We start from the raw sequence: 17,641 nt of genomic DNA, 5'->3' as shown, positions 1-17,641 counted from the left end.
CTAGGTTTTCTGGAATGGGAGTTATTTTGAGTTCTCTCTGGCTTTCAGAAGAGCCTTTCACTTGGTCTGGAAGAATGCTGTTTCTGTAATGCGTGTCCACTCCATGAGACAACCTCGGGGTGCAAACTGAAGCTTTCAGAAACACAACTCTACAATGAAGCTTGAATTTACAAATACATGTGCTGCTGGGCAATTGAGTTGCTAAGCAGTGGGGCATTGTGGAAGGAATTGCAAATACCTTTGGGGCTAATGTGAAGGGCCTCTTTACCTATCACTTATTAAAGGTGTAGTCTTAATTGTGACTTAATCAAGGGGTAATTTACTTTTTTTGACATTTAATTAGTTCAAGATGAGGGGAAGTTGTTTCACTTGCACATAACTTTGTGATTTAATTGCATTTATCAGTTCTTTGCATATCCTAGCCCTAAATGGAGAATTGTTTAATATGGTCTTAAGTTATTGAACTCTCTTTTTTTAGGAAACATCAAATCAAGGGTGGTAGAAACATCCACTCTTGCAGTTTGTAATAAAATATTCATTAGTTGAGGTTAGTAGTAATACTTCTGCACTGTGGAAGAAGCTGTGGAGTACTTACATGTTTACTGCAACTTAATCCTAAAAATGGAGAATTGGAATAAAAAGCTTGAACTTTTTAGTTACGTTTTACTATACAGGTCACTTGTTTAGTCTAGAGTTGTTTGGAATTCCCATTGTCTAAGTTCCTGATGTTGGTCTCTCTCTTGTGATTCATGTTGGGAAAAAATGGGTACTCACACTTTATTGTGCTTTGATTTTTATAAGAGGGAGGCTGGAGTGTATCCTGGTAAAGAGCTACAAAACCATATAGCTCAGTCCCTGTTTGGGACTTTCCCAGATCCAAAACCCCAGCGTGCTCCGTGGTTTTGTGTGTATCCTGTGGTCTGGATGTAGTCATACTGGTTGGCTTCACTTGTGTAGTTAAGGCTGGTCTGCCGGTAGAATTGTCAGTGGGAAGCTGTTTTTAGTGTTGTTGTAATGATGTCTTTGCTTGTGAGAGTTGACAAATAATTAATCATTCTAGGCCTGTAATTACAGGATCTAGTATCTGTGTTTGCCATCTGTAGGCTAGGAGAAATTATTCTTGCCTAATAGCGTATATAAAGAGCTTGGAATTAGTTAGCTAATTTCTGTACAGTGCTTTGAAAAATGATATCACAGTTTTCCAGGAATATATCTGTATCTTATTTTTCAGGTGGTTGATACATCCAAAAGCATTGTAGATGTCCCGGAATGGTTTAAAGGCAGCCGTCTGAACTATGCAGAAAACCTTCTGAGGCACAAGGACAATGACAAGATTGCACTGTATGCAGCAAGTAAGAAAGAATTAATGGCTTGTATTTATAGTTCACAGGACTAGGCCTTATAAAACAGCACTTGTTTATATGAAACCTTACTCTGCAAGTAACAGCAAAATGTGCTCTGGGAATATAGGTAGTTCTGAAAAGTGCTTGACAAACTAAACAGAGTTTTCTTAGAATGGGTTTATCTGCATTAAGGTAGTGGGGCTCATGCTGTGTTTAGCATCACTCAGTATTTGAGCTATTATTTCACATTTGTCATGAGCACTTGTCTAATGCTTGCCTTCAGGAAGTATTTTGACACTGTTGTTTGATACTGTACTTCCCATGCTCTTCCTATGCCTAAGATAAATTTAGGAATACTAAGTATTACATGGGGTGTAGGTGGAATTAATTCTGGTTGACAGTTACAGAAAGGAATGACAGTTACGTGCATGGGAGACTTGGAATTTCACCTTTCTGAAACACTAAAGCTCAGTCTTAAATTTTTGTTACTGTGGAAAAGATTTAAGTCTCAAAATCTGGGAATAATCATAATTAGGATGGCAGTGTTAAGACAAAGTCCCTTCCCTATGTCTGCTGACTTTGGTAATTTAAATTGTTCTGATCTGTTAGATGGGATTAGCTTCTGTGCAGGTGTGTGAGTCCTTCCTTAGGGAGCTGCATTTTCAGCTTCCCTTTTGCTGGACCTAATCCTTAACATAAGACTGACCAAGCCGTGGTGGTGCTTAGTAGCTTAACAATAAACAGTGAAGACTCACAGCTCATTAGCAGCAAAAATTATGCAGAACTGTAGATTGTTTGGTTTTAGGTATTAAAAGTGTTAGTTCCTAATTTCCGATGTGTGGAGATCAGTTTCTGAGTTACATGTGTATTCCTGTTGTTCTGATGGCTGTTTGAAAACAATGGGAAACAGTTATCTTCTGTGAGTTGACTGGTGACAAAATATTTATCAGTTGCGTTTTACTCCTTAGAAGTACTGAGAGAAACCTCTCTGATCATATAAATATAAAAGCATACACATATATAAAAGCAAATGCACACATATATAATCAACTACCAGTTCAGAGAGAATGGGAAAATCTGTGACGCAGTTTTGGCGTCATAAGAATTCATCTGGTGAAGTCTGACAGGAATGAGGCTTGTAACGGAAGGCTGGCTTCAAAGTGATGAACTCATCACTCTCAAATTTGAGACCATTAGAAAAGCTGCGTATGTATTATTTAATGGAAAAAAATCAATGTAGTTAAGTACACCTTGCGCAATAGCTAAGCACTGATTAGTAAGTCAACTCTTTATGTGGAATTGATGTGATTGATTTATTAATGTTAAAAGCTAAACATGCACCTTGAGGAAAAGTGGAGTTCAATGCTTTCAGTTCAAATTATTGAAGGAATTATTATCACTCTAATGAATTATTTGGTTTGACATGTGATTACATTGTTCCTGTAGATCTTACTTCTTGTTAGGAGAACATGGGCTGTACCAGAAATTCTCTGCTTTGTGTCACATAATCATAGTGAATACTGTATGATTGCTGGACTGAACATGCTGTGGTGAACAGACTTCCACCTGCACTTCTTTTCATGACCTTCTGCTGTATTTAATCTTCTTAAGATCTCTTAAGTCAGAGTGTTCTTTGTTAACCCCTTGCTGCTAGGTCAGTGTGGTGGTTTGGGAACCCGTGCCAGGTTTGTGTGTTCATTAGGGATATGTTCTGTGGAATCAGGGTGGATCTGACAAAGCACTGGAGTGTAAATGTAACTTTACTAAACAATTTCACTTGTCAGTGGCTCCCACTGTAAATCTCTTACTTGTGACTCTCTTCTTCTGGGGGCTTTAATCATGGAACAATATTACAATCCCATTTTCTGTTTGATGGGAATGCAGAATCTCTCAGCTGTCCCTGCTCAGCTCATGAGCTACATATTACATTGACTTGTGTTGTTTGCCATCACAACCTGCTCTCTTGCTCTCTTTAAGTCCACATTTACTGGGGTGGGAATTTAGGAAGGCAAAAGTATAAAAAAAAATCCTGTTCCTTGTTTAAGAAATGAGACTGATGGCAGGTGTACCAGGGCAAGCAGCACATTTACATTGTGACATACTTAGTATGTTTTTGTGAGGAGTGCTGGATACTTGGAGCATGCCAATCCGAATAGTTTGCTGGAGTTGCATTAAGGAATTATAGGAAGGGATCCTTAGGCTGACAAACTTCGCCTTTCATAACATTTAGATTTGTTCACTTTGTTTCGCAAGTGGTTTATTAACAGCTTATGTAACATCTGACTTTCAGTACAGAAATGAAAGCACCCTGCAGATCTTTTCAGGGATGAATGGAGTCCAGTTTAGTTTATTTGCTTTGTGGTATGTTGGCAGGCGCAGATGTTTAAAAAAGCTTATTGAAAGTCAGACCTTAGTAACTGCATGTGAATGATTCTCTAGTTAACAGTGACTTCCTGTGGTAAAACCTGAAGTTAGCACCTTGATGCTGCTGGCTAGACCTAATGAGAAAACTAAGCAAAAAGGGAAAAAGGGGTTGTTTTTTTCATGTTAGAAAGTAGCTGTGGTGAATGCAATCTGCTTATAGTGAATGTTCTTTGAGGACACACCTTTCTGCAGTGAATAGTTTGCGTTTCCCCAGATGATGTTCCCATCATTGTGCCTACTGAATGAATACTACTGATTTAATACTTGATTTCCATTAAAAAGAAAAGCATAAGAGGAAATTGAAAAGCAAAAAGTGTAATTGTGGAAGCTCTTCTCCTGAAATAGCTTAATATACTTTCTTTTCCAGTATTAACTGTTTGGACTAGACTGATTATGTTGCAGTGCAGGATTTTTGACTGGTTGTTTTAATCCTCTTTCCTCAGAGGAAGGCAAAGAAGAAATCGTGAAAGTTACTTTTGAAGAACTCAGACAAGCTGTAGCTTTGTATGCTGCAGCCATGAGGAAGATGGGAGTAAAAGTGGGAGACAGAATTGTGGGTGAGTAGCTTTTTCTTAAAGGAGAGGAGGGGAAATTTCCTTGGGTGAGTAGCCAAGGCTATGGGAACATGAATGTGAAGTACTGTTTCACAGAAACATTCTGAAGAAAAGGCTCTTATGCTCCTATATTTATGTTTATATGAAATATACTTCTAGAGGGAAGGAACATGGATTAGCCTGCATGTCCTTCAGCACTGGAAGGGAAAGAAAAATACCTTATTCATAACTTCACTAAGGACTGCTTCATAAGCACTCCATGGAAGCAGAAGTGATGGAGACTTTGCATCTAGCTGAGCCCTGACTCACAAGGTCTGGCACATTCACACAGGAGCAGTCTTGGGAATTCTGGTCCCAGGTTGACTGTTCTGGTGCCATCTGGAAGTTACTGCCCGTGGGGCCTCGGGTAATACGGTGCACTACGAATGGCAGTAATGAGAAATGGGTTTGTACTGCCTTCTGCCACCAGTGCATTTGGGAATAGTGTCCTCTAGCACTGTGGTAGTGAGCAGCCAGTGAGCAGGAATTTTTCAATTAGCAAATTTTCAGTGCAGAGATGAGTAGTGTAAAACCCCGAGATCCATTCAGTAACTCACAAGATCTTCTGGAATATTATTTCCTGTCAGAAGATCATCATGTGGATCTTTCTGTATAAATAAGTTTTTGTCTTGTGAACAGCTTGTGCAGCATACAGTCCAGGCATAGAAAGGAGTTAATCGGTCTGGTTTGTTCAATTTAGTTCTGAATTGCTGGGTTTGCCCTTCCAGCTGAACTACTTCATCTCTGTGCTTCATGTGCTCCATAACACAGGCTTTTCAGTTCTGTCAGTGTAGTGCAAGTCTAAATGTCAATATCCTTGAAGCTGCTTCACTCCTACCTAGTGGTTCTGCTGATGTTGCATAGCCATCTTACTATGGGAATCACATATTCTTTGAGCAATACTTGGCCGTTATCCTAAGTATGTGCAAATTCTTATGTGATGCAAACCCAAAGTGATGAAATTGGTTTGTTTTCAGTGTGTTACAAACCAGAACTGGAGCCCATGTCTTCAAAAACAGAAGGGTATGCATTATTATTGTTTAAGCCCACAAATGTGACCTGCAAATGTAAAATATACACAAGAGCTCATACTTCATGCATATGCTATGAGTATTCTATGGATCTGGTAACTAACATCTACTTGCCACAGTTGGTGGCTTGCTTTTTACATAGAATTAGAGTTAAATCCTTAATTGGGTATGAACCATCCAGCAAAGTCAGGAAGTTTTGTCCCAGTGAAGACTAATGCTTAGCTTTGTCTCCATTTTCAATGTTGACACATTTATATCTGTCAGCCTGTTGAGGAGCAATACTCTGTCTGAAACCAAACTAAAGAATAGGAAAACTTACACTTTGCAAAGTTTGAATATTTAGAATGTAAGTTTACTTTTTTTTTACTGCCTGTCCTCCAATGGTGAAAGTGGGTTGTGTGTATTTCAAAATTGCCCCAAGGACATTGGCAAAACAATACATGATTGTGCATAATATTGAAGTATTCTGTTTTGTAGGCTGCTTGTGGGGGTATAATTCCTTATTAGTTTATAAGTAAGTAAAAAAAGTCATAACAGGGCCCAAAACAATTCTTCCATATGTGTTGCTGGTTATGCTAAAATGAAGGATTGAATCTCATGTGCAAGTGACAAAAAGAGTAGAAACTCTACCTGTTTCAGATCCCGTAACATGATGAAATGTGTTGCTGGAAAGTGATGGACAATGCAGAAGAGTACTTACTGGATATGTTTTCATATTTCATGTGAATTAAAACAGTGTGTGAAGGTAATACAATGTGTTTGCACACACTGGGGAGGACAATAGCTGTAAGCTTCTGAGCAGCAACAGCTGTAGCTTCAATGTGTTCCTCTGAGTAGGAGCCTGCTGTTCTTTACTGTCCTAATTCTCAGGTTAAAGTCCGTTTCTTAGACATTACATATTGATGTCTGATGCTAAATAAGAGGTTTTCAGTCTCTGGGAAGATCTGCTCACTAGGGTAACAGATGTAATACTAATGTTTAAGTATGAGCAGGTGCAGCCATATTTAACGGGAGCATACATTCCGAATTAAGATCGAAGACTTTTTCCTGCATGAGCTTGTTTTGTGTTCTAAAGTGCAAATTAAAGGCCTCTCTGCAACCTGGTTATCACTGCTAGAACTCTTCTAATCAAGTTAGAAACGCTGTGTTTGGGAAAAGACCACATAGGATGCTCTCATATTGTGCTCATCTTGCGAGGAGTTCTTTGTAAGGTGTACTATGCAGGAGAAATGCACTCTGTAGCTGGAGAAAATGTGCTATTGCAATATAGCTAGTGATGCTAATAATTAAGCTAATAATGCTATTATAGTTTTAATAACGGTTCCTTTTAGTTAAGGACTGCATTTTGCGTAGCACAACTGGAGGCTACCTGGTTCCTCAATCTTCTTCGTTGTTTTAGAAGCTGGCTCACCTCTTATTTAAGTTAAAAACCAAAGATTGTGTTAATAGATACCACTTATTTTTATTTATGCAGGATTTTTGCATGCAGAAGGCAGCAAGTTCAGCTCCCATCCTTTGAGTAAGCTGCAGCTCTGTTTTTTCCCTTGGTGTTTTTGTGCATTTCCTAAGCCAAAATTTTCCATCTGGCACTTCCACAGCAGAGACCTCTCTGCCCAGCTGCTGTAGGCACAAAGTATCTGTGCTGGGCCCCTTGAGCTTTTCAGTAGCTTAGGCTCATCTTTATGAGCAGTTATTTGTGGAAGCAAGCTTGCATTGTGCTTGGAGTCCATAACAAAGCCCTTTACTTTTGATAATAGAAAAGATTAACGAATCCAGGCAACCTCTTTCTGTCCTTAAAATCATGGTACGTTTACGGGCTTTTAAAATTACCTTTATGCACTTTTTTCTTTTGGGCATTTTCTCACATTTTACTTGTTTCCACCTTGGCTGATGACTGTCTTTTTCCTTTGTAATCTTCAGCCAGATGAACGCATATTAGCTCCCATCAGTTGCACTGTTCCCACTCCTTCCCTTCCCCTGCTGCACCCAGTCTTTGACTCCTGACTCAACAGATTTCAGCAGCCTGATTGATTGATTGCAACAGTATGTAGGGAGAGCTTCCCTGTGAAAGAAAACCAGTGGGATTTTGAACAGCAATGCAGCTATTTAGAGAGAGGAATATATATCTTAATTTTCTCAACTTCTTTCCTGTGTTTCTTTCCTATGCCAGAGGATATTGGCAGTCCTTGGAAGAGCTAAACTGCAACATCGCAGTCAGAGGTTCAGGCTGCAGGCTTTGGTCCAAGTCCCAAGTTGAAATGTGGGAGAGATTTTAAGTGTTGGGTGGGAAAGTTTGAATGCTGCACCCACTTGTATCAAGGATCAGGCTCTCCAAAGCTTGCCAAAATCTGCTGGGACCTAATTTCTTCCAAAATTTATAGCAGATGGCAGAAGGAAGGGTGATTCTTCATGTGTTTTAGGGCAGTAATAACAGGGTGTGCTTTTACTGCCTCTGAGAAATCAGCTTTTGAATAGAAGGGAGATACTTTAATTTTATTATAGTTGCCCAACACCTAGTCAGCCTGACAGGTTCTGATGCCCTTTGTTGCCACTTTCTCTTAAAATCACTTAAAATCTTGAGCTGTTAAAATTGTACACAAGATCATTAACATTACTTGTGAATTTGATCTCCATGCTTTACTGCCTCTAAAAGAAAACTGCTTTAGGTTTTCATTATACTCAGCCTATCCTCTTGTTAGTTCAGTACAATTCATGGTTGCATCATGACAGTAATAGTGTATTAGAGGTAGAGGTGGGTGAATGTGGGTGGACAAGCAGCAATGTCAGCACTTCTTCAGCTTGATTTCATCCCAGTCTTCCCTTTCCATCACAAAGGAGCAGTTAATAGTAAACATAATTGAAGCAGATGGGAGGTAGAACATATCTCTTCTAAAGATGCGCTGTGTTAATGGCAGTGGTGATGGGACCGTTGGAAGAAACAGATGCAATACCTAATGCAAGCTACACAGATCCACATGTGAAGAATGTCTCCCACTGGTCATCTGTTTGGCAAATAACAATGACTGCAGCAGGAATAAATAAAACTTGGGAGTATCTGTGTTTCTCATCTCTGGATAGTTTACTTCTATTATAGCCCAGTACCCAGTTTTGTTCTATTCCAAGTCAGCAGTTAAACTAATCTTCCCCATGTGTTCCCTCAAAATCCTCAACAAAACATCAATGAATTACATTGTTTAAAGCTAGTATTTTATCTATAGTAACTGTATTAGCCCTTGTTGCTTACGTGGGTTTTAAAGCTAGCTTTGTAAGGAGATTAGCATGTTGCTAATAGTCTCAGGCCGCAGTAATGTTAGGTAGGATGACCACCTTAAAGTCCTACAGCATTTCCCACTCCTGTAGGACTTTAATGTCAAAGAGAAGCTGGAAGTGTGGTCTTTGACCTGTTTGAGAGCTGGTGTACATCAATAGTATAAGCCATTAAGGTATTGTAGCTCCCTACTGTCCTTCTGATGCATTCTTTCAAGGCTCAAACTCGGTCTTTGATGCAGGGTCCAAGTTTGGGGCTTTTTTTATTATTCAAATGCTTGGACACCTCTGTTTCTGTATACACATTTATTCAGCTTCATGAAGGCAGTAGGTGCTTGCAGGGAATGTGTTCTCAGCACTCAGAGATGAAGTGAGATCGGTTTCCAGCATAGTTGTACCAGGAATTTTTGGACTACAGTTTTTACCTATTCTGTTGCTGAAGTACTGCAGTAAAACAAACAACTCGGGTGTCACCTCAGCCTATGCTAGATTAGGTAAACAGCGCCTGACAGAAAATGCTGTCCTGAGCAGATCAGGCTCTAAGTGCCTCTTAAAAAAATCCATAGGGTGTTTTTAAGGTATTACTTGTCCTGCTACACTTTTGTCACAGGCTTTATGTCAAAGTAAATTTTTTATTTCTTTGTCCTGATGGAGATTTTACACATGCTTATGAGTCAGGAGGAGAGCTGCTAGGATCTTTGGTATGTCATACTCTGAATTCCTAGTTGCTGGGTTCCCAACTTCTGCTTTTGGAGCCTTCTATTCAATTGCTTTCATACCCAAAGAAGGTATGAAGATTCTCCTCTTCCTAAAAAGAATAGTTAGTTTCCACCTTTCTTGCCAGCTTCAAGAAAGGGGTATATTAAGATACAGAGATGGACGAGTACCTTCTGTAGACTTTACCCATGTTGACAGATGCTAGTTTTGATCCTTAGCTTAACTATCCTATCAAGGAACGTGGAGGCTCTAGTTAAATATATAAACAAACGTATGGTGAATATTTAAATTAACTGTACCATTATTCTTCTGTAGTACAGAGCTTCTGTACATGTCACTGTTCTGTGACCCCTGGCATGCATCCAGCTAAAAAGTTGTACTTTTATCGTCTGTCAGCAATATTCCTGTTCAAGTTTTAGACACTTACGACCTGTGTCAGCCTACTGAATGCTTTGAGAAATCAGTTGATACCTCAAGGGGCACAGTCAAATGCAGGGAGTTTTACATATGTGACAGTTGCTGTCAGTGATCTGCAGAATCTCTGATGTGTCATTTTTCTTTCTGAGAATCCCATTTTAATGTGAAAGACAGGAGAAGTAGTTTGTGTCAGACAGGAGAAGTAGTTTGTGTGAAGAGTTGGGAGCTGTCAAGAGAAAAGCACCAGGAGCTCTTCTATCACTGTTTGGATGATCTCTTTCCAAAATAGATCCTCATTTTTATTTGTAATACTGGATGCTGGGGATTAGGACAAACACATGAAAACCTCAATGAGCACGCAGGCTGGCTGCCTGCAATGGTGGGATGTGGATACAGAAGCATGGCATGAGTTGCCTTGCATGTTTCTCATACCTTTGGGCAGTTTTGGCTGATACCCTCTAAAACTCCACCACCACCTCAAAGCCAACTGACAAATGAAAGTAATTACTTGATTACAGTGCTAAGTAATCAAAGTACTAAGATCACAGTGCTAAGCCAGAGACTTGAGTTCTTGCCTTGAGGGCTTTTATAGGAATGGTGAAAAGGAGAACTTCCTTACAGTAGAACTGATGCTTGTAAGCTATGGCATAGTAATAAGTAATAACTGCTCCAAAGTATGAAGAGACATCTTTCAGTTTTCATTACTCTCTGGCCTCCTGATAATCCCATCCAAGAAATGATCAGTGGCATCAATTAAAAAAGAGCTGCTTTCATCACACAAAAAGCCATTTCAGTCTGTTCTAGTTCATATGATTAAAATTTCAAATTATTTTTCAGGGAGGAAGATTTCTTTTAAAAGAAAAATCTGTAAAATTTTGGGATACTGTACTTTGTGTTGTAAACCTTGTCTCTAAGGGGGGAAATAGCAAAGTAAATAATGCCTTTATGGCCATGAGGTTTTGCTGCACTTTATGTACTTAGGAACTTCTCTGAACAAAACACCACAAAAAGCAACTCTAGGGAGTAATTTATCTCTTAACATGGTGTAAAGCTTTTATTCACAGTTGTGTTTCCTCCAGAAATCGTTGGGCTCAAGTCATAAAGCTGTTTTCAGAGTTGCTACACCCCAGAGCACAACAGCTCACACATTAACTGGAGCGGTCAAGCTGGCTTAAGGAAATTGATTTTACTGGTTTTGAATTGTGAAGAAAAAGAATCTCAGTTTAAATTCTGACTTTTAAAGTCTACTTTATACACAGCTGAAAAAGGATAGATTTTTTTTCAAGCTGTGTAGACAAACTGATAGAAGTCAAGCTCAGACCCTCCTTGATGAAGTTAATGTGCAGAATTGCTATGAAGATCTCTCATCTTCGTTCCTGTATTGAAGAGAACATCCATAAATCTTTGAGGAGTCCTCAACACTAGTGAGTTTCTGCTGTCTGGTAGATACTTGTGGAGCACCTGCAACATGCACTGCAGTCCAAGATCTGTCAATGCTCACCACTTCTGTTAAAGAAGTTGGAAAGCATTTTTATTGCCATTTAAGTTTGCTTTCAAATGCTGAGTTATAATTACGTGCCCAGGTACAACAGTTAGGCCTGTCATGCTTTTTTTTTTTTTTAAGGACATTGGCATCTTTTTGGTTACTTAAGAAGAATGATCTGAAACTCCAGATTTTTTATCTATTTCAGTTGCATGTTTTCATCTGTGGTTTGGATTCTGATCAGCTGAGGTTGATCTCAGCCATGCAGAACCTTCTGGACAGTGGCTCTAATTGAGCCCATTGAAAATCTAATGTTTTTGACAATAATTTCTTCCATGTGCCTTGATAAGTTGAATGTCAATCTTGAAATCTTGTTGCAAGCTGCTGGGGTAAACCTGAAGAACTACATTGTTGTTGGGATGTTTCAGGGATTGTCTCTTTTTGAGATGTTGTTTTTTCTTGTTCAAGATTCTGGTACTATAAAGTTGAATCTCTACTTTTGAACTGATTATTTATAATGTTTCCTTCCAGATCCTTGTTGCTTCTCCAGTGGCTGTTTCAAAAAACCTGTTCTCTTCCCCTCCATGGTGCTCTATTAGTCTCCATGTACCCAGTTCAAACCACAAATGTATTCCCTCCCAGTTCTTCTAGTCAGTGTGCTGCCCTCTTAACCTGAAAGTCATTAATGAAGCAGAAACATTTGTAAAGTGGGAGTAACCTTGTATATATAAGCCTCAATGCAATTATAAGTGGAATTGCTTCTAATTCCTCATGTAAGTGATTTGACTTCAGAAGAGGACATTATGTGTGGAAAACTGTAAAGGATGCTTCAGCCTAGGAAAAGTCTATTCAAACTGGCTGCTGAATACATTATATTTACTGTAAGGTTTGCTATTTTTTCACTTCCATCTCTAACTATTCAAATTCTGCCATAGGTTACTTACCAAACAGCATTCATGCAGTGGAAGCAATGCTGGCTGCTGCAAGTATCGGTGCTATCTGGAGTTCAACATCGCCTGACTTTGGCATTAATGTGAGTAGCCTTATTATTGCAGGAAAGCTATCACTATTTCATACAAATAAAGGGATGAAGTGGCAGATTCTGTTCACTTTAGTCTTGCTGCCACCTCCTGGCACACCCAAGTACACCAGATTTTTATTAGCTACCGCAAGTCCGTGCTTTCAGTTGTCAGTAATGACATTCAGCATTGCAAATCGGATATCTTTAGCTAAGTCACTGTTGGGATATTTTCAGGTGGAATTCACAGTCTTTGTGAGCTTTTATTACATTAAATGTGCAAATGAGCAGTGGTACAACAGTTATCTGGGGCTAGGCCCTACCCTCTCAAATCCTTTCCCAGGCTCTTAGCCTACACTCCAGTTTCTTTGCATAAGTAGTCCCTTCCTCTGCCCCCAGTGTGGGTAAACTGAGCAACACCCATTTGGTCTTTTCCATAAGGCTTTGCCAACAAGGTGAGGCATTTCAGGCTAATCTCACTAACCTATTTAACTCTCCTGTTAGTGTAGGAAGAAGTGCTGTGTGTAAAATAAGGTAAAAATTAACTTGATTCATGTGCCCTGGAAGCTTTGAGAATAAATTCTGCTTTCTTTGGAAAGCCGTTAGCACACATCTCAAGCAGCAACAGATACAAATCACTTCTAAAATGAAGTGTTGAACCTTTATCTAAAAGTTTGCATGAAAGCATCTGGCAATGTACTGTCTGTGCAGTGCTGAACACAGAAAATACCAATGATTTTAGGTAACGCATACCCTCAATCTCCGTTAACCAGGAGCAGGCTAGATGCATGGAGCTGTCATCTCTAGCGCTAGAGGGCAGCAGGATTCCACTTTCTTATGCTTGAGGTTGTATCATTGGGGAAAAAAAATGATTAAAAAAATCATTATAGCATGTAATGATCAATCTGTTCTACAAATATTTTCTGCTTGCTCAGAAAATGACAGTATGGAGTATTTTCTTTGCAATGTGATTTGATCTCTCATCTGGGAGAAGATTGTTCATTTCACTTGCATTACGGAGTACTGGTATGTTTTCTGTCCATGTTGATATGCTGTTATTTTCAGTGCCTGGCTTTATTTAGTTTTTGTGATAGTCTTTTAATGAAACTTAGCTTTGGAACAGCAGTGCCATCGATGTCATTTATTCTCTTTTGGCTTGGCAACGTATATTGGCATGAATTCAAACCCTAAAATCTTGAGGGAGATCAGCAGAGGTCCTCGGGGATATTGGCTTTCACCCTAAGGAAAAGACATTCCTCCTTCTGTGCAGTTGCATTAGTCCTGTTAACATAAACGAAGATTCTGTTTGTGTTTTGGGGAACAGTGTAGCAATTTCAACACTTCAAATCCAATTGTGTATATATGTTTTGTGAAGCTTAGAAATGTCACTTCTCAGAACTGCCTACACATTGCAGGCTCTGAATGCCATACATCCAAAGGCTTCACAAGCATTCAGGAAGTCTGCTGTCAGAGAACCAGTGAGCTCCCTCCCACACAGAATGCAGCTCTTGGCAGCTTTCCCTTCTTTTCTCTAGTCCTTGTTATCCCTTTTGGTATATTAATAGGAAAGTGGTTCTTTGCGGCCTGTACATAAGAAGTTGTTGTGTATATATATATGTTTAAGAAGAGCCTCTTCTCTTAGAACTATATGAGGAACCTTTGGAGCAAAACCAGAGCAGCTCCATTCATGGAGCCCTGCACAGTTTTTAGTACTGGATTTGAGGCTCAGAAAATAGAATGAGCCATATCTGGTATACCTGAATTTTTCATGAAAGCAATTCCTTGCTGAGCCATCTGGTTGGACTAAAGTTCCAGTGTAGCAATTACGTGTTCCATCTGTTTTTATTGCCCTTGTGTCATACCAGGCTGCCCTGTGGGATTTGATTCTGCCAGTGCTAATGAATCCAACTGGGTGTATTAGCAGCATTGGTAAGACCCTGAGATTTGTAGCCATCTCTTTCTGATTCACACCTCTCTTCAGATCTGATTCTTCTCTTAAAGCCCTCTCATTAGTCTTAATTCTTTTAAACATCAGGCAGCATGGATATGGGATATATATGCTCCATGCTCAGCATGAATGTGTTTGTGCACACACATACATATACATACGCACGTGCTGTGTGTAATTTAGCTGCTTAGTCTGTTCTTTGAAAACATTACAAAGAAATATGTTTGATTACATACCTAAGAAAGCAGGAAATTGAATTTCATACTCCTTAGAGGATAACTTTGATGTATTAATCTACATTTCCAGGTTTGTTAGCTAACATGTTAGAGGCTCCTTGAAAACTTCTGCCACCAAACCAGATTCTGGTGTTTGTTTTAAGCTAATTGATAAAGCTAGGTGTCAGTGCATGCTTGTATTATGTTTATTCTTATGATGTGAACAAGGAAAAGGAAATGCATCTTTGGGTGATAGAAAAGTTGTGACATACTCAGCAGAGACAGTTGCATGTTTATATTTAGTCACATCCCTGTGGTGTTCAGTGGGCTTTCCTAAAAAGACACCATGGAGAAAGACAGGACCTCTGTACTTCTGCAGGAGGCTTTCTTGCAACCCTGACCAGTCCAGATTGGAAAGGAAGAGTGTAATGGAAATGAGTTGTCTGTGATGTTTTTGCACTGGTCTTTTGGTAATAGTTTGTCTCATTTTGGCTGCAAAGTAAAGAGCAAAACAGGAGACAAGAATAAAGAATGCTGGGAAGAATAAGCACATGACTAAAGTCTGGTTTTTTTGCAACATGACTTACGAGATTGTTGTTGAATAGTTAGCTGACAATTTTACAGTATGGAGTAATCTTGTAGTTCTTAACATTTCACATAATGCAGCTAGTGAGGGATGTGAACGTTGCTGTGTGCTGAGAGCTTTTAGCAAAATAATTTGCTTCTTGCTGTTGAATACAGAAAGATCCATTTCTGGTAGATTGCTGCATGCTGTGTATCTGGGGGGAAAAAATGCCAGAAGGGTTTTTCTCTCAAATGTGATAATAGCTATAGTAAATTCCTGAGAACAGTGTAAGCTGGAAGAGAAAACTTAGCATTTGAATGTGTCCTGCCCCAGAGGTTCTAAGGGAGCTGGGGTAGTTTTTGTTGGCAGTATGTATGTATGTATATGCGTTCTCAATATCTAGTAACTCTGGTAAAACCCAGTGGTACAGTTTCCTTTGTTAGTCGTAGCTGAGCAAAGCTGCTGGTCCATGTGAAGTGCCACCTTGCTGTGTGATAAAGGCACTCCTCTTCCAGGAGACTGGTGTTTCTCAGGTTCTCCCTTGTGCAGACTGCCCAACTACTGGTGCATTGTCCAAGGAGTGTTGGGGGCAGTTTACAAGGGCGTGCAGATGCAGGTAGGAGTCCTGGACCTTCAGGTAAATAGTGCCTGACTCCTGCTCACATTACAGGTGCTTATCCTCTCTAGATGAGTTTAAGTGATTCTCAAGATGAATTTTTAACTGCTTAGATAGCTTTGAGCTTGTTCCTTCACTGAATGCCATCCTGTGATTTGTGGTGATTTTATCTTTGTTATTGGTCCATATATTTGGGGGTTATTAAATAGATTGTTACAAACCTTTTGTACTTGGAAAATCTGGGGTGAGTGAAAGACAAGCAGGCAGTCTTTTATCAGTTCTGCTAATTCCTGTCCTTATCTAGTATCTAGTGGGGTTTCCTACTGCAGCAATTTAACTTTAACTTCTTTTTCTCTATTTCTCTAGGGTGTACTGGACAGATTTTCCCAAATTCAGCCTAAGCTCATCTTCTCTGTTGAAGCTGTTATATACAATGGCAAAGAACATAAACACTTGGAAAAGCTGCTTAATGTGGTAAAAGGTATTTCACTGCGTACCATCTACTCTTAGTTATGCTGTACTTCTGTGAGCTCTCAAAGCCTTCACTGCCACAAAAAGTGACACTTTTGACTGCTTCTCGCTGTCCTTCCTCCTTTAAAGTAGCTCTGTGGCCACTTGGAACTTCAGAACTGATTTGAGTAAAAAGTAACCAGTCTTTCGTGTACTTCTCACAGTCTTTTGCTAGCTTAGCTTAAGTATAGCCTCATAAATTAGTCAGCTCTATCAGCAGGGGAACAGGGACTGGTGATACTGGGTTTTTTAAGCCCAAGCTTTAGTGCTGCTGAAGAAAAATGAAGAGGTATTGCAGCACTAAAGCTTGCAGATTTGCACATAGGCTGGCAATATTGAGCAAATTGTATCTTAGGTAACAATTCAGTCTTTTGGAGTTTCAATGCTTGGTGCAAGAGAATTATTCCTGTTAGTGCATTACATTGTATGATCCAATCAGACAGAAAAGACCATTGTTTTAGGTAACTGAATGTAGAAAATAATTTGTTTCCTTCATTCTTCCAGGACTTCCAGATATAAAAAAAGTGGTGGTGATTCCGTATGTCTCCTCAAGAGAAAACATAGATATTTCTAGGATTCCAAACAGGTAATGGGAGCTTGTGAGCTGTGTCTGTCCTCACTATGGATGTGATGGATTCTAATAGCAATTGAAAATGAGCTTGCAAAAGTTAGGGTTTAATCAGGTTTCTTAATGTGGGTCCAGCTTCATACTGAATGTAGAAGTAATACGTTGCTGCCAACGTTTTGCTTCTACAAAGCCACTGTTGGTATTAATGGTTCTCAAACAAAGGCAAAATTCAATAGGATATAGCAAGGAGAAGAAACTCACTTTGAGAAATGAATAATTAATAATTTAAGTGACATTTCTAGAGATAATTTGTTTTGCTTATTTACTGCCCTGGATTACATACATTGGGTACGTTTTGGAAGTGGTTGAGTTCCAGATTTTGTGTTGAGGGTGAGATTTTTCCAGTCTGAGCCGCTAAGAGGAGCAGCTGATCATAGGTGTAGATTTATAGGCTTGCTTTTGTTGTGTTACATCTCAATATTATACTAATGCTTTATTTTTAAAGCAGAGAAGGGAAACAAAATAATTAGCAGCTCAAAGAGTAAAAAAACTAGGAATAAAAATAAAGTACATAGTTTGAATATATAGCTCATTGTAAAAGACATATTAAAGACAGAAGTAATTCTGTGTATGGGCTGGGGTAATGATGTAAATTTGTTTTAAATGTTCTTTTTCTCCCTTCTTATGCAGTGTCTTTTTAGAAGACTTCCTTGCTGCTGGGAAAGGAGACCAGGCCCCCCAGCTGGAGTTTGAACAGCTGCCTTTCAGTCATCCTCTCTTTATCATGTATTCATCAGGCACAACAGGGGCACCAAAATGCATGGTTCATTCAGCAGGGGTATGTCTGCCCTCCTGGAGCTCCACTATCTATATTTAACTACCTGGGTTATGTTTTTCCTTTGACAGTATCACGCTATAGTGCACTT

The 17,641-nt window shown here is 39.3% G+C and overlaps 1 protein-coding gene across 1 annotated transcript in view; it reads left to right on the top strand.

Annotated features, from left to right (window-relative positions):
- AACS (acetoacetyl-CoA synthetase) overlaps positions 1-17,641 on the top strand; it is a 40,867-nt gene that overhangs the window by 6,396 nt on the left and 16,830 nt on the right. Inside the window, exons 3-8 of the mRNA XM_057414990.1 lie at positions 1,232-1,352; positions 4,211-4,324; positions 12,211-12,308; positions 16,004-16,118; positions 16,652-16,733; positions 17,406-17,553. Coding sequence (XP_057270973.1) covers positions 1,232-1,352; positions 4,211-4,324; positions 12,211-12,308; positions 16,004-16,118; positions 16,652-16,733; positions 17,406-17,553 — 678 coding nt within the window. The remainder of the gene's footprint in view (positions 1-1,231; positions 1,353-4,210; positions 4,325-12,210; positions 12,309-16,003; positions 16,119-16,651; positions 16,734-17,405; positions 17,554-17,641) is intronic.

The sequence above is a fragment of the Pezoporus wallicus genome, unplaced genomic scaffold, assembly GCF_028554395.1.
Source record: "Pezoporus wallicus isolate ANWC-B61680 ecotype Strahan unplaced genomic scaffold, APGP_CSIRO_Pwel_v1 contig_8047, whole genome shotgun sequence".
Lineage (NCBI taxonomy): Eukaryota > Metazoa > Chordata > Aves > Psittaciformes > Psittacidae > Pezoporus > Pezoporus wallicus.
The sequence above is the reverse complement of the archived record's forward strand: the minus strand, read 5'-3'. Positions and strand labels throughout refer to the sequence as shown.